The 23,556-nt window shown below is 37.6% G+C and overlaps 1 protein-coding gene across 2 annotated transcripts in view; it reads right to left on the bottom strand.

Moving 5' to 3' along the window:
- The window catches only part of Pi4ka (phosphatidylinositol 4-kinase alpha), a 135,744-nt gene that overhangs the window by 85,784 nt on the left and 26,404 nt on the right, over positions 1-23,556 (bottom strand). For both annotated transcript variants that reach the window (XM_076862900.1, XM_076862964.1), the window contains 8 exons: positions 22,161-22,254; positions 20,017-20,105; positions 17,694-17,766; positions 16,757-17,016; positions 16,086-16,152; positions 8,413-8,561; positions 3,911-3,976; positions 31-127 (listed from right to left, as the gene is read on the bottom strand). In XM_076862900.1, coding sequence (XP_076719015.1) covers positions 31-127; positions 3,911-3,976; positions 8,413-8,561; positions 16,086-16,152; positions 16,757-17,016; positions 17,694-17,766; positions 20,017-20,105; positions 22,161-22,254 — 895 coding nt within the window. The remainder of the gene's footprint in view (positions 1-30; positions 128-3,910; positions 3,977-8,412; positions 8,562-16,085; positions 16,153-16,756; positions 17,017-17,693; positions 17,767-20,016; positions 20,106-22,160; positions 22,255-23,556) is intronic.

Here is a 23,556-nt window from a genome sequence, read left to right as displayed (position 1 = left end):
TGCACAGACACATGTGCCAACAGTCCTCACCTTTCATGTAGTATAGAGTATCACGTAGCATCTTAAACATGGTCAGATAGAGGGGGTCACTGAAGGTTGTGTAGTAGAGATCAGCACTGGGGTTGGCCTGTAGAGGAAAAGGGCAAGTGACCACAAAGCAGAAATTCTCCTGTGATGCCTGTTGCCTTGTATGCAGAGGCCCAGCAGACTATTATATTTATTATTTAGCAATCAAAATGGAACAGCTACTTATCATGACTCGCTATTCAGACACTTTAATTACTTTCCACCCTTCTTAAGCATGAAGCCAAAGAAATGAGGAGGCTGATGCAGTGCAGAGATGCCTGAGGCAGCAACCATCTATACCTTCAACAAAAGAACTGCCCTTATTGATGACAGCTCACCATCAATGGCCTGAATAGGGACATGGAAAGACAGACAGGGGGCCACCAGGACAAGGAATCCAATCCTGCCTATTACTCTCTCTATAGGTAGATACTACAGCTAGGGTACCTTCAAATTGAGCTCACATTTTGTAAATTAAATTCATTTTGAATTATTCTTTAGCAATCTCATCAGAAATGTAGCACTGAGGAAAATTTCACACAAGCCCTAATGAATTAAATAAGATGTAATCTTTAACATCTGTATATTACCAGTTTAAATGGGTTAAAGGAGAGTGGATAAGAAAGGGTATACTGTGCAAGGCTGGTGGAGGGGAGAGTCCCTTGGAAAGGGCAAAAGTCACATGGAGAACACAAGAATGATGTAGAGAGTGTAAGAGGCATGCCAGCTTTCAGGTAAACACTGATATTAATTAATAATTAACTAAGTGCTGGTGATGGGCTCTGAAATAATGACTTTAAGGACATTACCACACATAGTCTTCACAACACCCTTTTAGAACATGGATGAAGAAACAAGACTGGGAGAGTTGAGATCAGGGATCTCACTCCAGAGACTTAGATAATGTAAGAGTAAAGTTTGATTGATTGTATATCCTCTTCTGAGAAATGTCTGTTCAGGTCCTTGGCCCATTTGTTGATTAGGTTATTTGTTTTTTCGGTGCTTAGCTTTTTGAGTTCTTTATATACCCTAGAGATTAGTGCTCTATTTGATATGTGAGGGGTAAAAATTTGCTCCCAGGATGTAGGCTCTCTTTTCACCTCACAGATTGGTTCTTTTGCTGAGAAGAAACTTTTTAGTTTGATTCCATCCCATTTATTGATCCTTGGTTTTAATTCTTGCACTACAGGAGTCTTATTGAGGAAGTTGGGGCCTAATCCCACATGATGAAGATTAAGGCCTACTTTTTCCTTCTATTAGACACAGAGTCTCTGGTTTAATTCCTAGGTCCTTGATCCATTTTGAGTTAAGTTTTGTGCATGGTGAGAGATAAGGGTTTAATTTCATTTTGTTGCATATGGATTTCCAGTTTTCCCAGCACCATTTGTTGAAGATGCTATCTTTTCTCCAGGGCATGTTTTTGACACCTTGTTTAATATAAGATAATTATAATTTTGGGGTTAATCTCTGTGTCCTCTATTCTGTACCAGTGATCTAAAATGCTTATAATCTCTAGCAATCAGAGAAATGCAAATCAAAACTACTCTAAGATATCATCTCACTCCAGTTAGAATGGCAGCTATTATGAAGACAAACAACAATAAATGTTGTCGAGGATGTAGGGAAAAAGGTACATTCATGCATTGCTGGTGGGACTGAAAATTGGTGCAGCCAATATGGAAAGCACTGTGGAGATTCCTTGGAAATCTGGGAATGGAACCACCATTTGACCCAGCTATTCCTCTCCTAGAACTACACCCAAAGGACTTAAAAATAGCATACTACAGGGTCACAGCCACATCAATATTTATAGCAGCACAATTCAGAATAGCTAAACTGTGGAGCCAACTTAGATGCCCTTCAGTGGATGAATGGATAAAAAAAAATGTGACATATATACACAATGGAATTTTACTCAATATTAAAAGAGAATAAAATCATGGCATTTGCAGGTAAATGGATGGTGTTGGAGAAGATAATACTAAGTGAAGTTAGCCAATCCCAATAAAATAAATGCTGAATATTTCCTCTGATATAAGGAGACTGACTCATAGTGGGGTAGGGACGGGGAGCATGGGAGAATTGGATGAATTCTAGATAGGAAAGAGGGGTGGGAGGGAAAGGGAGGGGGCAGGGGATTAGCAAGGATGGTGAAAGTGGTGGACATCATTATCTAAAGTCCAAAGTACATGTATGAAGATTCGAATTGGGTGTCAACATACTTTATATACAAACAGAGATATGAAAAATTGTGGTATACATGTGTAAGAAGAATTGTAATGCAAAAAAGAAAAAAACAAAACCAAAGTACATGCATAAAGGCATGAATTAGAGTGAACATACTTTATATACAAAGATATGAAAAATTTTGCTCTATATGTATAAGAAGAATTGTAATGCATTCCGCTGTCATGTATTTAAAAAAATAAAATCAATTGAAAAAAAAAAAAAAGTAAAGTTTGAGGCTTTGAGTCCTACTGCCCTCATATTCCAAAGCCTAGCTCTCCAGCACTCACTAGCTATGTACCCTGAAGTCCTTAACCCTGTAAAGACTCAGTCCTTTCTGTAAACTAGAGATTGTTGTGAGATTCAAGGAATCAGTTAAGTAAAGTCTTATCATAGTGTCTAGAACATAATAAGCACACAAAACCACTAGTGATTATGAATATTAATATATTATAGTAACACTAAGTCAGCATTTCAAATATCTTTTTTTTTTTTTGAGACATGAAACCATTTCTTGAAATGGATGTTTATATTACAGTTCAATTTAGAAAACAAAATACCAGAAACTGCTCTGGTTCAGTAGGAAGGAGAGTCTCGGGATCCTACATTACCAGACTTCCCTTTCTACCCATAAAACTAGCCCTAAAAGGGATCCCCAGGGAGCTTCAACTCAACCCTTAGGACGCAAAATGATGCTCTTCATTAGAGCTGGAATGCAGATCCAAGAAGTCTCTAGCTGTCAGACTGCCCTGGCTAACTCTCAATCCTTGTCTCCCTAGCTTTCCCTCAGTCATACATGACTATTCCCTGACAAGAGAAACCAAGAGGCCTCTTAAGACTGTAAATTCAGTCCAAGTTGGTGGGTAGGACAACAACCTGCAAAGCGCTGCAGGCAAGGTAGGAAGTATCAGATTACAAACTTAAGATTTGGTTTCTAGAAGTTCTTCCCCACTTCAAACCTGAGCTCCAGCAGCATTACACCCTATGTGTCTCAGAATCAGGAGAGGGAAAGCACATTAGGCTTAAATGAGAATCTGTGTTTGGCATACCCAAATGACAATAATCAGCCTAGAAAACAGCAACCTCTCTAGCTAGATACTCAGTCAAAAGGGCCCTGACTCAAAAGTTCCCTGAGTTTTTGAGACCTCCCAGTAATGACTTTATAAAGCTATGAGCTGTAGTTTCCCAGATACACACCCCTTAACTTAAAAGTCAGGGCCTACTGTGCCTATAAAGTGCAGCTCTCAACTTGGAGAAGCTATGGAAGCACAAAAGGAGAAAGGAAGATAAAAATCATAGACACAAGCTGGATTCCCAACTCCCACAGTATACTATGTGAGCACATTGGTTAGCCCCCATGAACCTTTACCTTCCAGTTGTGAAACAGAAAAAAATGACTACTTGTCAGAGGCACTCTGAGGTGATATATTTAAAACCAGGTACAGAGCAGGTGCTCAGGTGGCAGGTGTGTTGCTATTACATGGAACTACGGTTAAATTAAGCTAAAAACTCACTGCCTATCCCTTTTACCCCAGCCTCCACATGAATCATCCGCTTTCTCCCTGTAGATGTTTAAAATTAGGCCAATTTTGTAGTAATGCCCTCAGAAGGGACCTACCTCTATCACACTGGCTACAACCGCATCTAAGGATTTGAGAACAGGCTCCTCAACAATTTTCTTCACCTGTCAGGGAGACAAAACCTCATGAAGCAATTGACGGAATAAAGATATAGGAACATAAGCTCTTTCTACCAAAGTGCAAATGAGGTTCAAAAAGAACCCATAACAAGGCTGGGGATGTATTTCAGTGGTAGAGGGTGTGCTTAGCATTCCCAAGGCCCTGAGTTTGATCCCTGGCATAAAAACAAAACAAACAAACCTAAAGAACCATAATGAATTCATGTGGTGAAAAATATGATGAAAATAACAAGCTAACAACATATAAATTATGGCTGTAAGTCAAGCAATATGCACAAAATCCCCTTTTTGTGGCATCACTTGGGACTTCTTTTCTTACCCTAGATAGGAATGACATTAAAAACAAAAGAAAAGAGGGGCTGGGTGTGTATCTCAGTGGTAGACTGCTTGCCTAGCCCATGTGAGGCACTGGGTTTGATCTTCAGCATCACATAAAAATAAATAAAGGCACTATGTCCATATACAACTAAAAAGAAAATTAGAAAAAAAAAACAAAGGAAAAGAACCAATTTCCTCAAATTTGCCATTTTATTTCCATCTCCAGGATGTGAAAGTGTCCAGATTCTATTCATCTGACATTTGACATTTCATCCATCAGGAGTTAACAAGTATATCTGTGTGATATCCTCCAACAATTCCCTCTCAGACAACTAGAACACACTCATAGCCAGTCCTCAGACACTGAGGGCTCCCCTTTCTCTCTAGGTCCTGGTGCACTGGCTCTTCTGAAGATGAGTCTCAAGTATTTAAACAGGACCACCTGTTTTAAATTTCATTTATTTATCTTTTTTTTAACATATTTTAAATTTATCTTTTTTTAAACATATTTTAAATTCAATTTTTGTTGTTGTTGTTGGTACAGAGACCCACACACAAGCTAACCAAGTGCTCTGCCACTAATCTACATCCCTAGACCCCAAAGGAAGGCATGCATTGCATTTTTTTTTTTTTTTTTAAAGATAGGATTGTGTTTTGCTATGTTGGCCAGGCTTATCTTGAACTTCTGGGTGCTTCAGACTCTGGAGTAGTTGGAATCACAGGTACATAACACCACATCCAGCTAAGTTTCTAATAGAAGCAATTATTTTCATCTGTTCTCTAAATGGAATTTAGTATAGGAACAGATTATTCAGTCAGCTACAGACTGAATATTTAATAAATTGCTCCCCCCTTTAACTGTAATACTTGATGAAGGTCATTTCCAAAATATATAAATAATGATAACACAACAGAATAAATTAAAATTGCCCAAAAGAAAAGCTAAGGGCTGGGGATGTGGCTCAAGTGGTAGCGTGCTCGCCTAGCATGCATGAGGCACTGGGTTTGATTCTCAGCACCACATAAAAATAAAATAAAGATATTGAGTCCACCTAAAAAACTAAAAAACAATAAAAACTAAACTTAGAAAATTAAAAATCTTGAAAAAAATTCCCTCAAGAAAGTATATGCAATATTTAGGCTTAAATAAGGATTTCTGACATGGTATTAGAAGAGCCATCTGTGAAGGCTATGGCCCACCTGGACCACCATTTTGTCTGGAACATCCACACTGAGAAGCAGTTTAAGAAAATTCCTTCTGAGAGAAGTTTCAAAAACATTCTAGGGGCCTGTGCAGTGGCTCATGCCTGCAATCCTAGCATCTTGGGAGTTGGAGGTGGGAGGATCTAGAGTTCAAGGCCAGTCTCAGAAACTTGGCAAGATCCTGTCTTGAAATAAAAAATAAAAAGTGCTGGGGATGTAGGTTAGTTGTAGAGTGCCCCTGGGTTCAATCCCTGGTATCACAAACAAAATAAACAAAACAAAATCCATACTAAGCCATTTAGCAATCCACAATGGCTCTATCCTTTTTAATTACCCCCTAGGGTTGTGTTTTTTTTTTTTTAAATAGTATTGGAGATCAAATGTAGGGCTTACACTCTACCACTGAACTGTACTCCCAGCTCTGTCACCTATGTTTTAATATCTTCTTTCATTTTCAACCTAAATAAATCTATTCTCCAAGTGATTTCTATTCACCTCCACATATCACATGGCTGCTCTCTCTAGTGCATGTTCCATGCTTTCAGTGTTTTCATTTCCTAGTTTTCAAAATAGAATATTTGATCTTTAGAATCTCTCATCAATAATGGTGTCATTTCTTTTTTTTTTTAAAGAGAGAGTGAGAGAGGGGGAGAGAGAGAGAATTTTAATATTTATTTATTTATTTATTTTTTTAGTTATCGGTGGACACAACATCTTTGCTTTGTATGTGGTGCTGAGGATCGAACTTGGGCCGCACGCATGCCGGGCGGGCGAGCTACCACTTGAGCCACATCCCCAGCCCAATAATGGTGTCATTTCTACCCACTCAAATCTATCTTGAACCACACAGTTCTACAGTAAGAACTTCAGGGCCCCTAGATCTGGCCACAGATCTGTTTTCAAAACTGTAACTGTAGAGTCAGGTACAATGCAAAAAGCACTGGATTAGTGGAATGTGAATCTTTGGACTAAGCCTAGCCTGCCCTTGGCCTGACTATCCTTGATGTACTTGACAATGATTTCTTTACTTCCTAAATGGGGCTGCTATTGCCTCTACATGTTTGCTGAAAGGATTAAATTATACACAATGATTTTATAAATGCCACCCTTCTTCCTTCTTCTTTTTAATATTTTTAGCTGTAGATGGACACAATACCTTTTTTTTTTTAATATGATGCTAGGGATCGAACCCAGTGCCTTACCTGTACTAAGTAAGTGCTCTACTACTGAACCACAACTCCAGCTCCCACTCCTTCCTTCTTCTTTTTTTTTTTTAATTAATTTTTATTGTTGGTTGTTCAAAACATTACATAGTTCTTGACATATCATATTTCACACTTTGATTCAAGTGGGATATGAACTCCCATTTTTACCCTGTATACAGATTGCAGAATCACATCAGTTGCACATCCATTGATTTACATATTGCCATACTAGTGTCTGTTGTATTCTGCTGCCTTTCCTATCCTCTACTATCCCCCCTCCCCCCTCCCCTCCCCTCTTCTCTCTCTACCCCCTCTACTGTAATTCATTTCTCCCCCTCCTTCCTTCTTTAATCTGCAAATTCACAACTTCTAAATTGTAGAAGGTTGAGCATCCCTATTGTGAAAATCTCAAATGTGTCAAATCTGAAACATTTTTACCACTAACTTGTTGCAACAAGTGGAATATTCCACACCTACCTTCATGTAATGAGTCACATAAAATTATTAAAAACACTATATAAGCCAGGCATGGCGGTGCACGCCTGTAATCTCAGCAGTTTGGGAGGCAGACACAGTAGAATTGTGAGTTCAAATCCAGATGGTGAGGCGCTAAGCAACTCAGTGAGACCCTGTCTCTAAATATTATACAAAATAGGGCTGGGGATGTGGCTCAGTGGTCGAGTACCCTTGAATTGAATCCCTGGTACCAAAAAAAAAAAAAAAAAACCCAACACTATATAAGCCAGGCTCAGTGGCATACACTTAGTCTCTGCAACTTGGGAAGCTAAGACAAGATTACTTCAGCCTAGGAATTCAAGACCCCATCTCCCCCAACCTATGAATTTTGTGCTCAGACTTGGGTCCCATCCACAAAATATCTCATTACTATATGTACAATTCTAAAACCCCAAAAAAATCCTAAACCTGAAATACATCTGCTCCCAAGAACTTCAGGTGAGTACTTGGGACCAGATGTAATCTGTACTCAAAGTTTTACCCTAAAAAAAGATAGGCTTCCAGGGTGTGGTAGTCTATGTCTATAATCTATAATCCCAGCAACTGGGGAGACGAAGGCAAGGGGATCACAAGTTTGAGGCCAGCCTAAGCAATTTAGCAAGACCCTGTCTTATAATAAAAAGGGTGAGGGGAGTGAGAGGAGTAGTGGGGCTGTGGGGATGGGAAGGACAATAGAATGAGATAGACATTATTACCTTATACACATGTATATACACTACTGGTGAGACTCTGCACCATGTACAGCCAGAGGAATGAGAAGTTGTGCTTCATTTGTACACAATATGTCCAAATGCATTCTACTGTCATGTATAACTAATTAGAACAAATAAAAAAAAAAGAAATAGGGCTGGGGATGTGGCTCAAGTAGCGTGTTCGCCTGGCATGCGTGCGGCCCAGGTTCGATCCTCCGGACCACATACAAACAAAGATGTTGTATCTGCTGAAAACTAAAAAATAAATATTAAAAAAATTCTCTCTCTCTTTCTCTCTCTCTCTTTAAAAAAAAATAAAAATAAAAATAAAAAGGGTTGGTGGTAAAGTGCCTCTGGGTTCAATACCTAGTACTGAAAAGAAAAAAAAAAGAAAAGAAAAACAAGCTTCCATCCCTGGCAATTTCACTGATATCCCCATGATCAGTTTTTTTTTTTTTTTTTTTTAATCCATCAGTACTTTGCTTACCAAGTTTAAAAGTTCCCGAAGCATTTCTAGGGGAATATTGAACTCTTTATAGGTGATGCCATTGAACAGAGGAGAGACTGAGAAACTAGAGCTGATGGTGGAGAAGTAGTACTCGGGCTCCAAAGCAGTCCCATCGGGCAGGCAGGAGGCTGGCAAGAAAAAAAGGCAGGGTGGGGAGAAGTTACCCATGGGCACAGAGGACCAGGACACTTCCTCAAGCAGATTCTCCTAACAAACAAAAACATAGATTTCACTTTGTTTATACTCCAGTTCCTTGCTTGTTTTTATTTTATTTTATTTTTTTCTTGTAGTATTGAACTCAGAGGTGCTCTACCACTGGCTACATCCCCCAGCCCTCTTATTTTGTTTTTAAATGTTTTTAGTTGTCAATGTACCTTTATTTTATTTATATGTGATGCTGAGAATCAAACCCAGTGCCTCACACATGCTAGGCAAGCACTCTACCACTGAACTACAACCCTAGCTCCCTCTTATTTTTTTTTTTGAAACAGGGTCTTGCTAAGTTGCTGGCTGTCCTCGAACTTAATGATGCATCTGCCTCAGGGTCTGAGGAGCTGAGATTAAGGGCATGTGCTATCACACACAGATCCCTGCCTTTTTTTTTTTTGTAGTTGTTGTCGGACAAAATGGTTTTATTTATTTATTTTTAATGTGGTGCTAAGGATCACACCCAGTGCCTCACATATACTAGGCAAGTACTCTGCCACTTAGCTACAGCCCCAGCCCCGCACCTTTTTAAATTAACAAGTAAAGGCTGGATTGTAAATCCTTGGAGAACTACACCTCTCACGTTGAGTATTTCAGGTCAAAGGCTCAGATATGATGGTGTCTTAATACTTTCAACCCAGAAAATGTAAATTCATGTATGGGAAGGAGAGAAAAAGATTGATACCTTTTTTAATTTTTTGGTTGTGGGAATTGAACCCAGGGTCTCATATATGCTAGGTCAGAGTTCTACCAATGAGCTACAGCCATCCTTTTTTTTTTTTTTGATACCAAGATTGAACGCAGGGAGGCTTAACCACTGAGTCACATCCATAGCATTTAAATTTTTTTTTTTTTTTTTTTAGAGACAGGGTCTTGCTAAATTGCTTAGGGCCTCACTAAGTTGTTGAGGATGGCTTTGAACTCACGACTGTCCTGCCTCAGCCTTTTGAACTGCTGGGATTACAGGTGTGTGCCATTGCACCTGACATATCCCAGCCCTCTTTTTTTTCTCCCAGGGCCGGGGACCAAACTTAGGGCCTTGCATGTGCTAGGCAAGTGCTCTGCCACTGAGCTAAATCCCCAATCCCACACCCCAGCTCTTTTAAAAATTATTTTGAGGGGCTGGGTTGTGGCTCAGTGGTAGAGTGCTTGCCTAGCATGTGTGAGGCATAAGTTTGATTCTTAGTGTCACATATAAATAAATAAAATAAAGCTCCCTTGACAACTAAAAAATTTTTTTAAAAATTATTTTGAGATAAGTTTCACTAAATTGTCCAGATTGGCCTTGACCTTACAATTCTCCCGAGTAGCTGGGATTACAGGTGTGTGCCACAACATCTAGAGAGTGACGCTTTTTTAAACATTCAGCAATGTTAAAAGTTTGAGGTTCACAGAGCATCAAAAATGTTTTATGGGCTGGGGATGTGGCTCAAGTGGCAGCGTGCTCGCCTGGCATGCGTGCGGCCCGGGTTCGATCCTCAGCACCACATACAAACAAAGATGTTGTGTCCGCCGAAAACTAAAAAATGAATATTAAAAAATTCTCTCTCTTTCTCTCTTAAAAAAAAAAAAAAGGAATGCTTTCAACATTAAAAAAAATGTTTTATTACCAAAAAGTACAAAAATGCACGCTACTAGAAGTTTCAAAACCAGAACAATCAAGTAAAGTAAGCCAATTAGAAAAAGACAAATACTGGGGCTGGAGTTGTAGCTTGGTGATACAGCACTTGCCTAGCACATGTGAGGTACTGGGTTTGATCCTCAGCACCACATAAAAATAAATAAATAAGGACTGGAGTTGTGGCTCAGTGGTAGAGCACTTGCCTGGCATACGTGAGGCCCTGTGTTTGATCCTCAGCACTGCATATAAATAAATAAATAAAATAAAAGATCTCTTGGCAACTAAAAAAATCTAAATATTAAAAAAAAGAAAGAAATAAAATAAAGGTATTGTATCCATCTACAACTAAAAATAAAAAAAATTTTAAAAAGACATTATTGTATGAGCCCACTCCTGTGAGGTACTTAACGCAGTCAACATCCTAGAGACAGTACGATGGTGGCTGCCAAAAGCTGTGAGGAGAAAATGGGGCATTATTGTTTAATAGATACAGAGTTGCAGTTTTACAAGATGAAAAGATTTCTGAAGATAGATGGAGGGTTGGTTGATGGCTACACAATATTAAGAATAAATTTAATACCACTGAACTATATACTTAAAAATGGTAAAGATGGCAATTTTATGTATATTTCACTACAATAAAAAAAGGAAAGAAAAAAAGTCAAAACAAAAATAAAGTCATTTAGTCATCTGGCACTAATAAATATGAATCCAAAAGCAAATAATTATTTGAAAATCCATTATTAAAACACATTAGCATCAGTCGCAGAGGTGCACACCTGTAATCCCAGGGGCTTGGGAGGCTGAGACAGGATGATCGTGAGTTCAAAACCAGCCTCAGCAATGGCAATGAGCTTAACAACTCAGTGAGACCCTGTCTCTAAATAAAATACAAAATAGGTCTGGGGATGTGGCTCAGTGGTACCCTTGAGTTCAATCCCCAGTACCAAAAAAAAAAAAAACCACAACACTTTAGTAGGAAACGGTGGGGTTGTAGCTCAGTGGCAAAATGCTTGCCTGGCAAATATGAGGGTTCATGGGTTCAATTCTCAGTACCACATAAAAGTAAATGAATAAAATAAAGGCATTGTGTCCAACTAAAAATATTTTTAAAAACACATTAGTAGAGGCTGGGGTTTTAGCTCAGTGGAAGAGTGTGTGAGGCACTGGGTTCAATTCTTAGCACCACATAAAAATGAATAAATAAAACACTGTCCATCTAAAACTCAAAAATATTAAAAAACACATTAGTAGAAAATTATCATTAGAAAATAAATAAGTCTATAATATTTTCATAGCAAATAGTGACCAACAATATCAATCTATAAAGAACCAATATTAAACTGTATGACTTTCTCAAGTACTGGTGCTCAGAAAAAGCAAAGAGTTGAAGTTAGCCCCAATTGTGTCAAAGTTGGGGCATAACATAGTACAACACTGGTGATGCACTGCCAATGGATACAAAACAACAACTTAGAACAGAAGGGCACTGTTCTAAGTAAATGATCAGATTCATGCTTTTAAAAAATAATTCTTGCCTGTCATGGTGGCCCATGCCTATAATCACAGTGAAATGGAAGGCTGAAACAGGAGGAATCCAAGTTCATGGACAACCTCAGCAACTTAGTAAGACCCTAAGCAATTTAGCAAGACCTGGTCTCAGAATAAAAAATAAAAAGGGCTGGGTATATGGCTTCGTGTTTAAATACCCCTAGATTCAAACCCCAGTACCCTCCCCCCAAAAACTTAGTAGTAAAAATTCTTCTCATGAGTGGTACAGAATTTTGTCAAAGCTTTTCTCTGCATCTAGTGAGATGACTATGTTTTTTGTCCTTAATCCTATTTATGTGGTAAATTACATTAGATTTGTAGATGATGAACCATCCTGCCATCCTTGGAATGAAACCAACTTGCTCATGATGTATAATCCTCTTGATATGTTGATGAATATTATTTGCTAATATTTTATTAAGGATTTTTACTTTTATGTTCATCAAGATATTGGTCTGTAGTTTTTTTTCCTGAATGTCTCCTTAACTGGCTTTAGTATCTGGAATCATATAATGAATATGGGAGTATCCCCTCCTTTCTACTTAACATAATATTTTGAAGAGAATTGGCATTAGTTCTTCTTTAAAGGTCTAGTAGAATTTGGTTGAGAATCTATCTGGTCCTGAGCTTTTCTTTGTTGTTGTTGTTGGAAGACTTTTATTACTGCTTCAATCTCATTCACTTGTTATTAGCCTGTTTAGGTTTTCTAAATCTCTTGGTTCAATTTGAGGAGTCCATATGTATCTAGAAATTTAACTATTCTTCTAGGTTTTCTCATTTAATAGAGTATAGGTTTTCAAAATAATCTGTAACGATCCTCTGGATTTCTGGGAAGTTTTTTGATGATGAAACCACGGATAGAAGGAACTTAACCTCAACATCATAAAGGCAATATATGACAAACCCAAAGCCAACGTCATGCTCAATGGGGGAAAACTGGAAGAATTTCCTTGAAAATCACAATGAGATAAGGATGTCCACTCTCATCAATCCTATTCAACAAAGTACTTCAAATTTTACCAGAGCAATTAGTCAAGAAAAGGAAATAAAAGGAATATAAATAGGAAAGAAAGAAGCCAAATTGTCACTGTTTGTAGATGATATGATCCTATACTTGGAAGATTCAAAAAGGTTTACCAGAAGACTAATAGAGTTTATAAACAGACTCAACAATATATCAGAATACCTAATCAAAAATCAATAGCTTTCCTGTACATCAATGGTGAATTTTCTGTGGAAAAAAAAAGTAAGATCTTGGAATAAATCTAATCAAGGAGGTGAAAGACTTCTACAATAAAAATTATAGAACAGTGAAGAAGGAAACCGAAGATGTTAAAATGGCCACATTACCAAAAACAATCTACAGATTCACTGCAATCCGAGTCAAAATACCAATGACATTCTTTGTAGAGGAAAAAAAAAAAACAGTTCTAAAATTCATATAGAAGAATAGAAGACTTGGAATAGTCAAAGCAATTCTAAGCAAAAAAAGAAAAACATATAAAAACAATGCTTGAGACATCATAACACTTAGATGACTTCAAATTATACTTCGGAGCTATATTAACAAAAACTGCATGGTACTGACATAAAAACAGAAACATAGACCAATAAAACAGAAGACACAGAGACAAACACATATAGATAAACTGTACATTCATATGTAGAAGAACGAAACTAGATCCCTATTTCTTATCCTAAATAAAAGACAACTCAAAATGATCAAAGAACTAAGAATTGGACTAGAAACTTTGTAACTGCTAGAAGATAATGTAAGGGTAGTTAATACTTCAACATATGGGTACAAGCAACACCTGTTTCAATAGAACCCCTAAAGTTTGGGAAATAATACCTAGAATTAATAAATGAAATGCCTCAAATTAAAAAGCTTCTGCACAGCAAAGGAAACAATCAGAGATTTCATTTCACTTCAATTAGAATGGCAGCCATAAACAATACAAATAATAATAAATGCTAGAGAGGATGTAGCAAAAAAGAAACACTTATACACTATTTGTGGGATTATGAATTTTTTAATATAACCACTATGGAAATCAGTATGGAGGTTTCTCAAAGACTAGGAATGAAACCAAAATATGACCCAGTTATACCACTCATTAGTGTTTATCCTACAGAATTAAAGTCAGCATATTATAGTGATACATGCATACCCATATTTATAGCAGCAGAATTCACAATAGTCAAATTAGGGAACCAGCCTACTTACCCATCCATGGATGAATGAATAAAGAAAATGTGAGATATCTATATACACACACACATACATACAAACATAATGGAATCTTATTCATCTATAAAGAAGAATGAAATTATGTCATTTGCAGGACAAATGGAACTTAAGGGGAGAACAGTAGATAAGAAAAAGGCGACCAAGGGGAGGGGAGGGAGAGAGGAGAGGAAGGAGAGAAAAGAGAGTGAAGATACTGAGGAAGGAAAATTACTGAATTACATTGTTTTATTGTGTGCATGTATGAATATGTAACAATAAATACAACTGTATATAAAACTATAATGCACCAATAAAAACTTCAAAAAGATGGGCACAATAGCTTATACCTGTAATCTCAGAAACTTGGAAGGCTGAGACAGGAGAATCACAAGTTTAAAACTAGTCTTAGCAACTTAGTGAAAAATAAAAAGGACTGGGGATATAGCTCAGTGGTTAAAGAAAAATAATAATAATAAATAAAGCCCTTGGATTCAATCACCAGTACCAAAACCAAAAATTTTTTAAAAGAAGAAAGAAATTTTAAAATAATAATAATTATTTAAAAATATTCATACAGGACTGAGGAAGAAGGCCTAGAAAAGGTGGGGACCTACTGTAAAAAGAATCCAAATGTAACTAGAAGTATATGAACAAACACAGAATAAAGAAGTACGTATGCACTGCTGCTTCTCTTACAGTGAGGTGCACTTAAAAGGTATATATCATCCCTTTGCTCACAGCCTGCCAGCACAGTAGGTAGTAGATCTGCTAAAGGAACATTAGAGCTTGCACAATCAGTAGTACCTGAGTGTGCCTCCATCTGGCCACTTACATGAATATATGAAACAATAATGCACCACTATGGGGAGAAACCATTGCCCAAAAAGGTAGACAGAGATATTTACCAGGGAAAGAGAAGGTTTTACACCATGGCTGTCCTTAGAAGCCCCAAAGACCTGGGGATAGCAAAGGTTTTAGGGCCTGGAGGATATATTCTACACCTAGACAAGTGGATCTCTTTGGAAGGTGAGTGAACTTGGCCTTTAGTTCTAACATATACATAAAATGTAACACATTAGCCAGGTTCACTGGCACCTGCCTATTAATCCATCTGTTCAGGGAGACCAAGACAAGAGGACTCCAAATTCCAGACCAGCCTGGGAAACTTAGTAAGACTTTGTCTCAAAATCAAATTTAAAAAGGGTTGATGATGTAACTCTGAGATAGATCACTCCTGGGTTCAGTCCCTAGTTATACACAAAACAATAGACAAAACAAAACAAAACCATGTAATATGTTATACTCTTATACATCCGAGAGATACTGCACAAAAAGCTGCCCACATTTATTGGAATTTAGACACTAACTCTCCTCTTTTTTTTTTACTTATTTTTTAGTTTTAGGTGGATACAATATCTTTATTTTATTTTTATGTGGTGCTGAGATTGAACCCAGTGCCTCGCACATTCTAGGCGAGTACTCTACCACTTGAGCCACTACCCCAGCCCATAGACACTCTCTTTTTAAAAAATTCCCCTTGTATCTCTCAAGATGGCCTTGAAATGTGCTCTTTTAGCAACCAGAATCAATCAAAACTAGAAAAGACTATATATTATGTAGCATGGAATTCTGATTTCTCCATTTCCTATCACTTGACTCCCCACAAGGGTAAAGTGAACATAATTTTAACATGTGTCTGGTATGGCACAAGGGTATTCACATGAATAAAGTTTAATAAATCATCTGAAAGTATCTTGAGCAGCAAAGCTCCATAAAGTAGTATTACTATATTCTTCAAAATGATCTATATTTTGATGGCAGTCATTTGGGGTTCTGTAATAATTCTCTGTACTTTCCTATTTAAAATATCTGAAAACAGAAAATAAATGCTTTTTAAAAGCTTTCTACTCTGTATCCATGACAATAGAACAGACTTACAGTGACCTCTTGTGATGCCAACACTGTTAGAGTTAACATCACAAGAAGTCACTGTAAGTCTGAATACTAAGAAATCAATATTCATGGCAGAGAGGTGAAGCTCACCTTCAAAATAGTGAAAGGCAGATCCTCCAGGGGAGCTTGGAGGGGGCATGCCACGTTCCGGGCTGACCTGAAACACAACCAGAATTACAGATCAGAAAAGGCCAGAGAGACTTCAGACTGGTTCGTCTAGACAAGGTTTGCACTGCCGGCTCAATGTCTATATTTGAAGTCCTCGTTCAAGCCTCACCTCCTCCCTTTAGCCCATTGTAGTTATAGCATTCTCTACTACATACTACATCGCCAAAGTCTTTGTATATAGTCATATATTTATACTTGATTACTGAGTTGAATTTTTCCTATCTTTTCTCCATTAGTCAATTATGTACTTCTTTTTCTTGGTGCTGGGGGACTAACCAGGGCTTTAGACATGCTAGGCAAGCACTCTATCACTGAACCACACTTCCAATCTTCAACTCTATACTTCTTCACCAACAAACTCCCACTCAGAATAGTTTGACACCCAACTACTATGAAACAAATTCTTCCCAGGTATGAAGTAACTTACAAATCTTAAAAAGGACAAGGCAAGCCTCTGAATTAAAGATAATTCTAGTGAGAACCTTTCATGTTTCTTTTAAGTTTCCTTAAACTACAGACAAGGGATATTTTCTTTACATGAGCATTGAATGAGATCCTTCTCCCCTACTCTTCTCCCAGGAGACCAGCCCCACCTGAGAGATGCTGGAAACACTACTGGTTTTCCTTTTTAGGGTGCCCTCCTGACAGACCGTCAGCAGATTGCTGGGGAGGATGGAGCGGAAGTCATTGAAGGAACGCCTTCGGACACCTTCCAGCTCTTCTGGGACTCGCAGGGAATGAGGAAGGACTTTGGGAAAGAGCTTCGAGAGGAGAGACTCTTCTGTGTTGCTGTAACGCCCAAACGCTCGAGAGATTCCTATCAGGCATGGGATTGCATACTTGCAAAGGTATTCTAGAAGACCAAGTGACAATGTTATGATGAGATAGCTACCTGTGAGAGAGCCATATTGTACCAACTTGTAATATTTCACAACCCACCTAACAAATGTGAAGGTTCAGAATGAGCCATAGTATTAGGGTCAACCCCAAGGGCTAACCAGTGATATTTCCAACCCATCATTAACAACTTCAGACTATGTTTCCATTACAGATAATCTCTTGGAAGGTCTTGATATATTCATGATACATTCAAATCAATAATATACTTAGGTCATATTTTCAGGTAGGTACCTTAAATTTAATTAATATATTCATATCTCCTTAGGATCATATTGGTAGCCTTATTTACACTGTGGAAAAAACAATCTTTGAAAGTCAACTAAATAAACTACCCAAATATTAGAGGTGAAAGAATTCAGGTTCAGAGGCCTTCTTGTCCAAGGCTAACCAGCATTTGTGTACAGAACTGAGCTCATGACTCCACGTGCCTCTCAGTATATTAACCTACAACAAATGTAACCTAATACATAAATATATCAGGCTGCATATTAGGTACCAAAGAATAGAGAAGAAAAACAAAGAATAGGAAAAAACAGAAAAGAAAAGCAAAGATTAGAAAAAAACAATGCAAGGCAAAGATGAAGATGAAGATAAAGAAAAAGAAAAAAGCATTTAGATCTATTATCATACCTTTTTCTTGAATCTCCAAGGCCTGGCACATTCCCAAAAGGACATGTAAAACCTGCAAAAGTGCCTCTAAAATCTGTAATAGTCAAGGGAACAATATATTAAAAAATCAAATAAGCAGCACAAAATTAAATCAAAATTCAAAGGAGCTTTAGGTATGTATCATCCTGACTTAACCCTCCACTGTTGTCAAATGGTGACTTCAGAGACAGAAACCCTGATTCTCTAGGCAAGTACAGAAATCCTTCTAACAGTGTGTCATGAAGTCCTCCTGGGGATTGTACCTAGCAGCCCTTAGAGCTACTCCTTTCTTTATATTCACTAAATAGGTGATTAGTGTCCATATAATCTCTTCTCATAGCTAAATAGCCCTCATTCTTTCCTATCTTATTCCTTTTGATTAAAAGTTATTTATGACACTAATTGTCTGCTTACGTTGCTACTACAGTCCAACTTGTCACATCTGTCTGAAAGTGTAGTTCTCAGAATAAAATATACTAATATTCCAGGAATGCAGAAACTCACCCAGAGTAATCAACAAGTTAAACACATGAACAAACCATTAGCTTTTTAGTAGCCACTTCACGGTGCTGGCTCAAAGACCTTACAGATAAATAAAATGCTTAAATCCTTTTCATACATACTACTCTACAGCTATGAAACCCCTACTTCTGCAGTTATTTTTAACTTTTAAATTTATCCCCACAAAAGTTCATAGTATTAATGTTAGCTTATTGGACTAGTCTTCATTTCCCAGCTTTGTGCCTCTACAACTGAAATCAACTTGCTTTTTAGATCTTCACTCAAAATACTGGCTCATTTTCCGGGCTGAGGTTGTGGCTCAGTGGTAGAGTGCTTGCATCACATGTGAGGCACTGGATTCAATTCTCAGTAATATATATAAATAAATGAATAAAATAAAGGTTCATCTAAAAAAAAAATACTGGCTCATTTTCCTCCAATGGTTGGAGGCAGGCCATTGGAAGTTCCTGCCAGGCCAATATCGCAATCATCCTCTGGGGAAGTCCTTTAGGTAGATGTGAAAACCATATGAATCTGGCACTTAGGCCATATAATTGGTCCAGAATGTCAAGAGAGGTGCTTGACCAATGTTTTCATGAAGTTCAACTAGATAGCATCTACCTTATTTCTCTCAACTATGAATCTTAGAAAACCAAAATTAAACTGGTCTGCCATGACTTGTTGATAACCCAAATTTCCTTTATTTTCCTAATATTAAATAATGCTGAATAACCTGTAAAGGTCTAAAAAAAAATCAACAGAGATTGAGTACCCCTTATCAAAATGCTTGGGACCATAAGTGTTCTGGATGTCAGACATTTTCAGATTTTGGAATATCTGGATGTACATAAGGATATTTGTTGGGGATAAGACACAAGTTTACACAAAAATTCATTTGTTTCACGTATACTTAAGGAAGATACAACCTGTACTTTTGCCCATTTCACATATTAAAGTCATTTTGTTAGCTGCAATGTTGACCTTTTTATTTTGATAAATGTTATTAACAGACCCTAAACCTAAAAATAAATGAAGAACCTAAATTAGAACTGAAAAAACATCACTAGTTTGGAACATTTAGCATGTAGGAAGGCAACTAGGCACTCCTTGGCAGACCCTAACAATGGTAACATACAAAAACCAACTTTATGAAATTTTATGAAAAATTTAGTTAAGAAAAAGTTTAAATTATGGTGATATTCTTTTTAAAAATTTTTTTATAGTTGTACACAACAACTTTATTTTATTTATTTATTTTTTAAAATGTGGTGCTAAGGATTGAACCCCAAGACTTGCATGTGCGAGGCGAGCACTCTACCACTGAGCCACAACCCCAGCCCCAACATTATTTATTTATAAAGGAGGGAGGAAAAGGGCTGGGGGTTAGAACACCTCCTTAGCACCCTAGCACCCCCTAAAAAAGGAAATTTGAAATACATGCTATTAACATTTCCAATAAAATTAACAAGAACTAAAAAAAGTCTGGGCACTGAGAAGTAAAAACTACATACAAAATTCACTCTATGAATGACTTCAACCCCTAACCTAGAAAAAGGGAAATGAGCTACCTCTGCCTTTTTCTGCTTACTTCACAGTGTTTTGAGGAATGCTGAAATTGTAAGACTCACCAGATCTTTCAAAACAAAACAAGCTGAAAAATACTAAAAGCAATCATGAAATATTTTTTAGGTCTGTTATTAATCATATGAAAGGAAACCAATCACACTTCAACTGCCACCCCACCTCCCATCACTTTGGAACTCTTTTTGATCTAATAGCAATGAACAAGTTATCACATGCTTACCTCATCCCTAAGAGAAGGGTCCCTATAAGCCACATCAGAGAGCAAAGTAACCAGGCAAAAGCTAAAGCTCTCTGCAACTGGGAGTGCACCTGAAAGATATGAAGACAGGAATCAGATTATTAGAAATAAGACACTGGGCCACACCTGCTGGCCATCCAATTTAGTATGTTCCTTTTCACATGAATTGCCAAGGTACCACTTATATCAGCTGTCCTCAATCAGAACAGATATGGGCCTAAGGATTTGCTAAGAAATACCTCTTTCTTTTAGCAAAATACTTTGGTTTAGTAAACTTAATGTTTCCTGAGTTAATTTACAGTTTGAGATTACAGAGCCTACTGGAATTGTGAGATTTCATATTTTATTCCCTTCCTAAATAAAAGTGAGAAATCAGTCTTCATGTATGAGATGGTACAAAAAAACTATCAAGCACATATTAATATTACATTAACCCGAATGAAATGTTGATTACATTTTCTATGTTTTGACAAATAGGAAAAATCTTAATAAGAGCTTCCAAAGATTTGCTCTAGAGCTAGGAATGCAACTTGGTGGTAGAGTGCTTGCCAAGTAAGCAGAAACCCTACTTTAAATCCCCAGTACCATAAAAGATTTACTCTTTTCCACAAAAGCTTTTTTGTTTGTTTTTGGTTCTGAGAATTGAAAACAAAGTCTCCTGCATGCTAAGTATAAACTCCACAACTAGGTGACACCCCCATCTCCACTTCCTAAGCTTTTAAGTCCTTCCACCACTAAGCCTTCTACCAGGAAGGTTCTTAGGAACCCTCAGCACTAGAGGGAGTGCTCTGCCTAAAAGACCTATGCAGTCCTTTTACCAAGAATATTTTCAAATGTTACAAACAATGCCAGTTGGTTCAATCATGATGAAACATATAGTCAATTTTTTTTTTACTTGCAGATGGACACAATACTATTACCTATATATATTTTTATGTGGTGCCAAGGATCGAACCCAGTGCCTCACATATGGTGGGCAAGTGCTCCACCAGTGAGCTACAACCCCAGCCCTGTAGTCAATTTTAATACTGAATCAGGATATATAAGTACCCACTGTTTTATAGATATATTCATAATACATGGCAGAAGATTGTTACACTTGGAATTTTAAGATGTAGTTCTAAATGGTTTTCAAACTTGAGTGTGTGTTGGGGACTTGTTAAAACGGCCTACATGCCACCCCCAGAAAGTTCTGGTTCAGTAGAGATCTAAAGTAGGGACTGGGAGTGTGTATTTCTGACAAGTTCCAGGTGATGCTGATGCTTCTGATCTGGGGTGACATTTTGAGAACTGCAGATACTAACTCCAGCTGTTATCCAAAGGTGCTGTATCAGGCCTCACAGAGGCAGATTCCAAAGAAATTCAGTCTTACACATTATGAACCTTAAAATGCTGGAGGCCTTCCAAGCAGAATTTGGAGCCTTGGGAAATAACAACACAAGAACATCAATGTTACTGGTATTTAGTACCAAGCATGGCACACAGTGAACCTACATGAATATTTGGGAAGGGACAGAAGAAAGATAGTAAGGAGAGAGAAAGGGAAAGAGGGCAGTAGATAGGAGGAAAGGCAAAGACTATTCCTTTCACTTTGGCCCCTAAAAGAATATTAAAATAAAATACAAACTAAACAGAAACACATATGAATTTATTCCATTTCTAAAGGTACAAAATTTAACTGAAGCTTAACAACAGCAACAAAACGATAAAACTAATTATAATGAACATTGTAGCTGAGTCTGCATCATTCAACTCACCCTTTTGGAAGAGCTTCAATGTAATGAGGAAAAACCTCCCTTCAGAAGTGAGTATATTAATCTAAGAGTTTAGACTAAGGTTTGAGGATGGGCAGGTGACCCAATTCCAACTAATGACTAGTTCTTACTCTCCAAAAAGCACAATGGAAAGCTGCCAGGCCACCTGCCTTCTCCCTCCTTTGCACATCACACTGGACAATGGTGAGTAAGCTCAGCCTACAATGCTGCAGGCAATTAGTTGTTCCACAGCCAGGAGTGAGATCAATCAGAAGTATCCCAACTGGTATGTTAGTATAAATAAACATATGATCCCTAAAGAAGCTGAACATATTTTCCCTTGTATTAAGGGAAAACATTACACAAATTTACCTCTGCCTTTCCGAGATGTGCTTTCTTCTACCCAATAAACTTTTGGAAGTCCTTTGAGAAGTCGAAGAAGATAAGGAACCACACAGTCTTTGTGCTTAAAAAAAAAAAAAAAAAAAAAGTTATATTTAATAAATGACTAGTAGCCTCTTTCACATAGATTAAGCTCAAAGCATATCCACATCCCAAACATCTCAAAGATTCTCCAGGGATAATATAAATCAAGTACAAAAGCTCACATGGCATCACACACTTTGTTTCCACATAGCAAAGTCCAGAGAATGTTATATAAGCCTATACTATGAGGGCCTAAAAGAAGTGCTCAAACCTGCCCTTTGCAGCTGAGTGTCCAGGCTGCTTGGGTCTTCTCTGGGTGATACACCATTATGAGGGCTTCTCCACAGGTATGTATGTGTACACAAAGTCATCTTCAGTGAGATGGTTTCAGATCACCCAAAACTCATCTATAAGCCCTAGGATATGATCTTTGGGACTACAGAGAAATTTACAATCACAAGTTTCTCAATTTGCTTTTTGTTGTTCATGTCCCTTGTTCTCTTTGCCTCCTTTTAAAAGCTCTTCTGCTTCATTTTTCTTCTTATTCCTCTCAAGTTTTCATTAACCCAATGAAAAAAATTACTTTCCTCAACCAAATGAGCCAATAATATACAGCTTTATAATCTTCCATCATTGTTTTTTTTTGGGGGGGGAGGGGGTTATTGGTAAGCATGCTCTAGAGAAGGAGATTTAATGCTTGTAATATATTTTTTAAAAAATGTGATGGCTTTAAAAACAGCTCCAAGTTCCCACTCAAAGGTGAAATCTAATTCACTTCCCCTTGAAAACTGGCCACCTTAGTTATTTCTTTTAGTATATATAGAAACTAGCATAAATGTAACTCTGACTTCAGAGACTAGAAATGACAAGGCAACTTACCTGGTTCTTTCTCAGGATACTGGGACTGTAATACAGATTATGATGTGACAAGGCCCATGCCACATGGAGAGGCCATGTATACAGAGGTATCCTGGCCAAAGGACCTAGGATCAACCCCCAGGTACGTGCATGAATAAGCTTTCACATAATTCCATTACCAGCTTTTGACCCTCCCCTTCTGACACCCAACAGAGTAAACAGTGACTCTTCTAAGGCCTGTCTAGATTGCAAATTCATAAGCAACAAACAAAAAGAAAAAACAAACAAAATGATAGTATTAACCCACTAAGTTTGGGGAGTTTGTTATATTACAATAACCAACAGATAGAATTTTTTCTTTAATAAAAAACAAAACAATTTTTCCTAACTGATAAAATACAGCTGTGTAGGATCCTAGAGAGTACACAAAGCTCCAAGGGGCCTGCACTACTTGGCTCCTTGTGGCAGAAGTGGCCCTGGTTGG

Source organism: Callospermophilus lateralis, chromosome 1 (assembly GCF_048772815.1).
Source record: "Callospermophilus lateralis isolate mCalLat2 chromosome 1, mCalLat2.hap1, whole genome shotgun sequence".
Classification (NCBI taxonomy): Eukaryota; Metazoa; Chordata; class Mammalia; order Rodentia; family Sciuridae; genus Callospermophilus; species Callospermophilus lateralis.
This window is presented reverse-complemented; position numbering and strand designations above follow the sequence as displayed.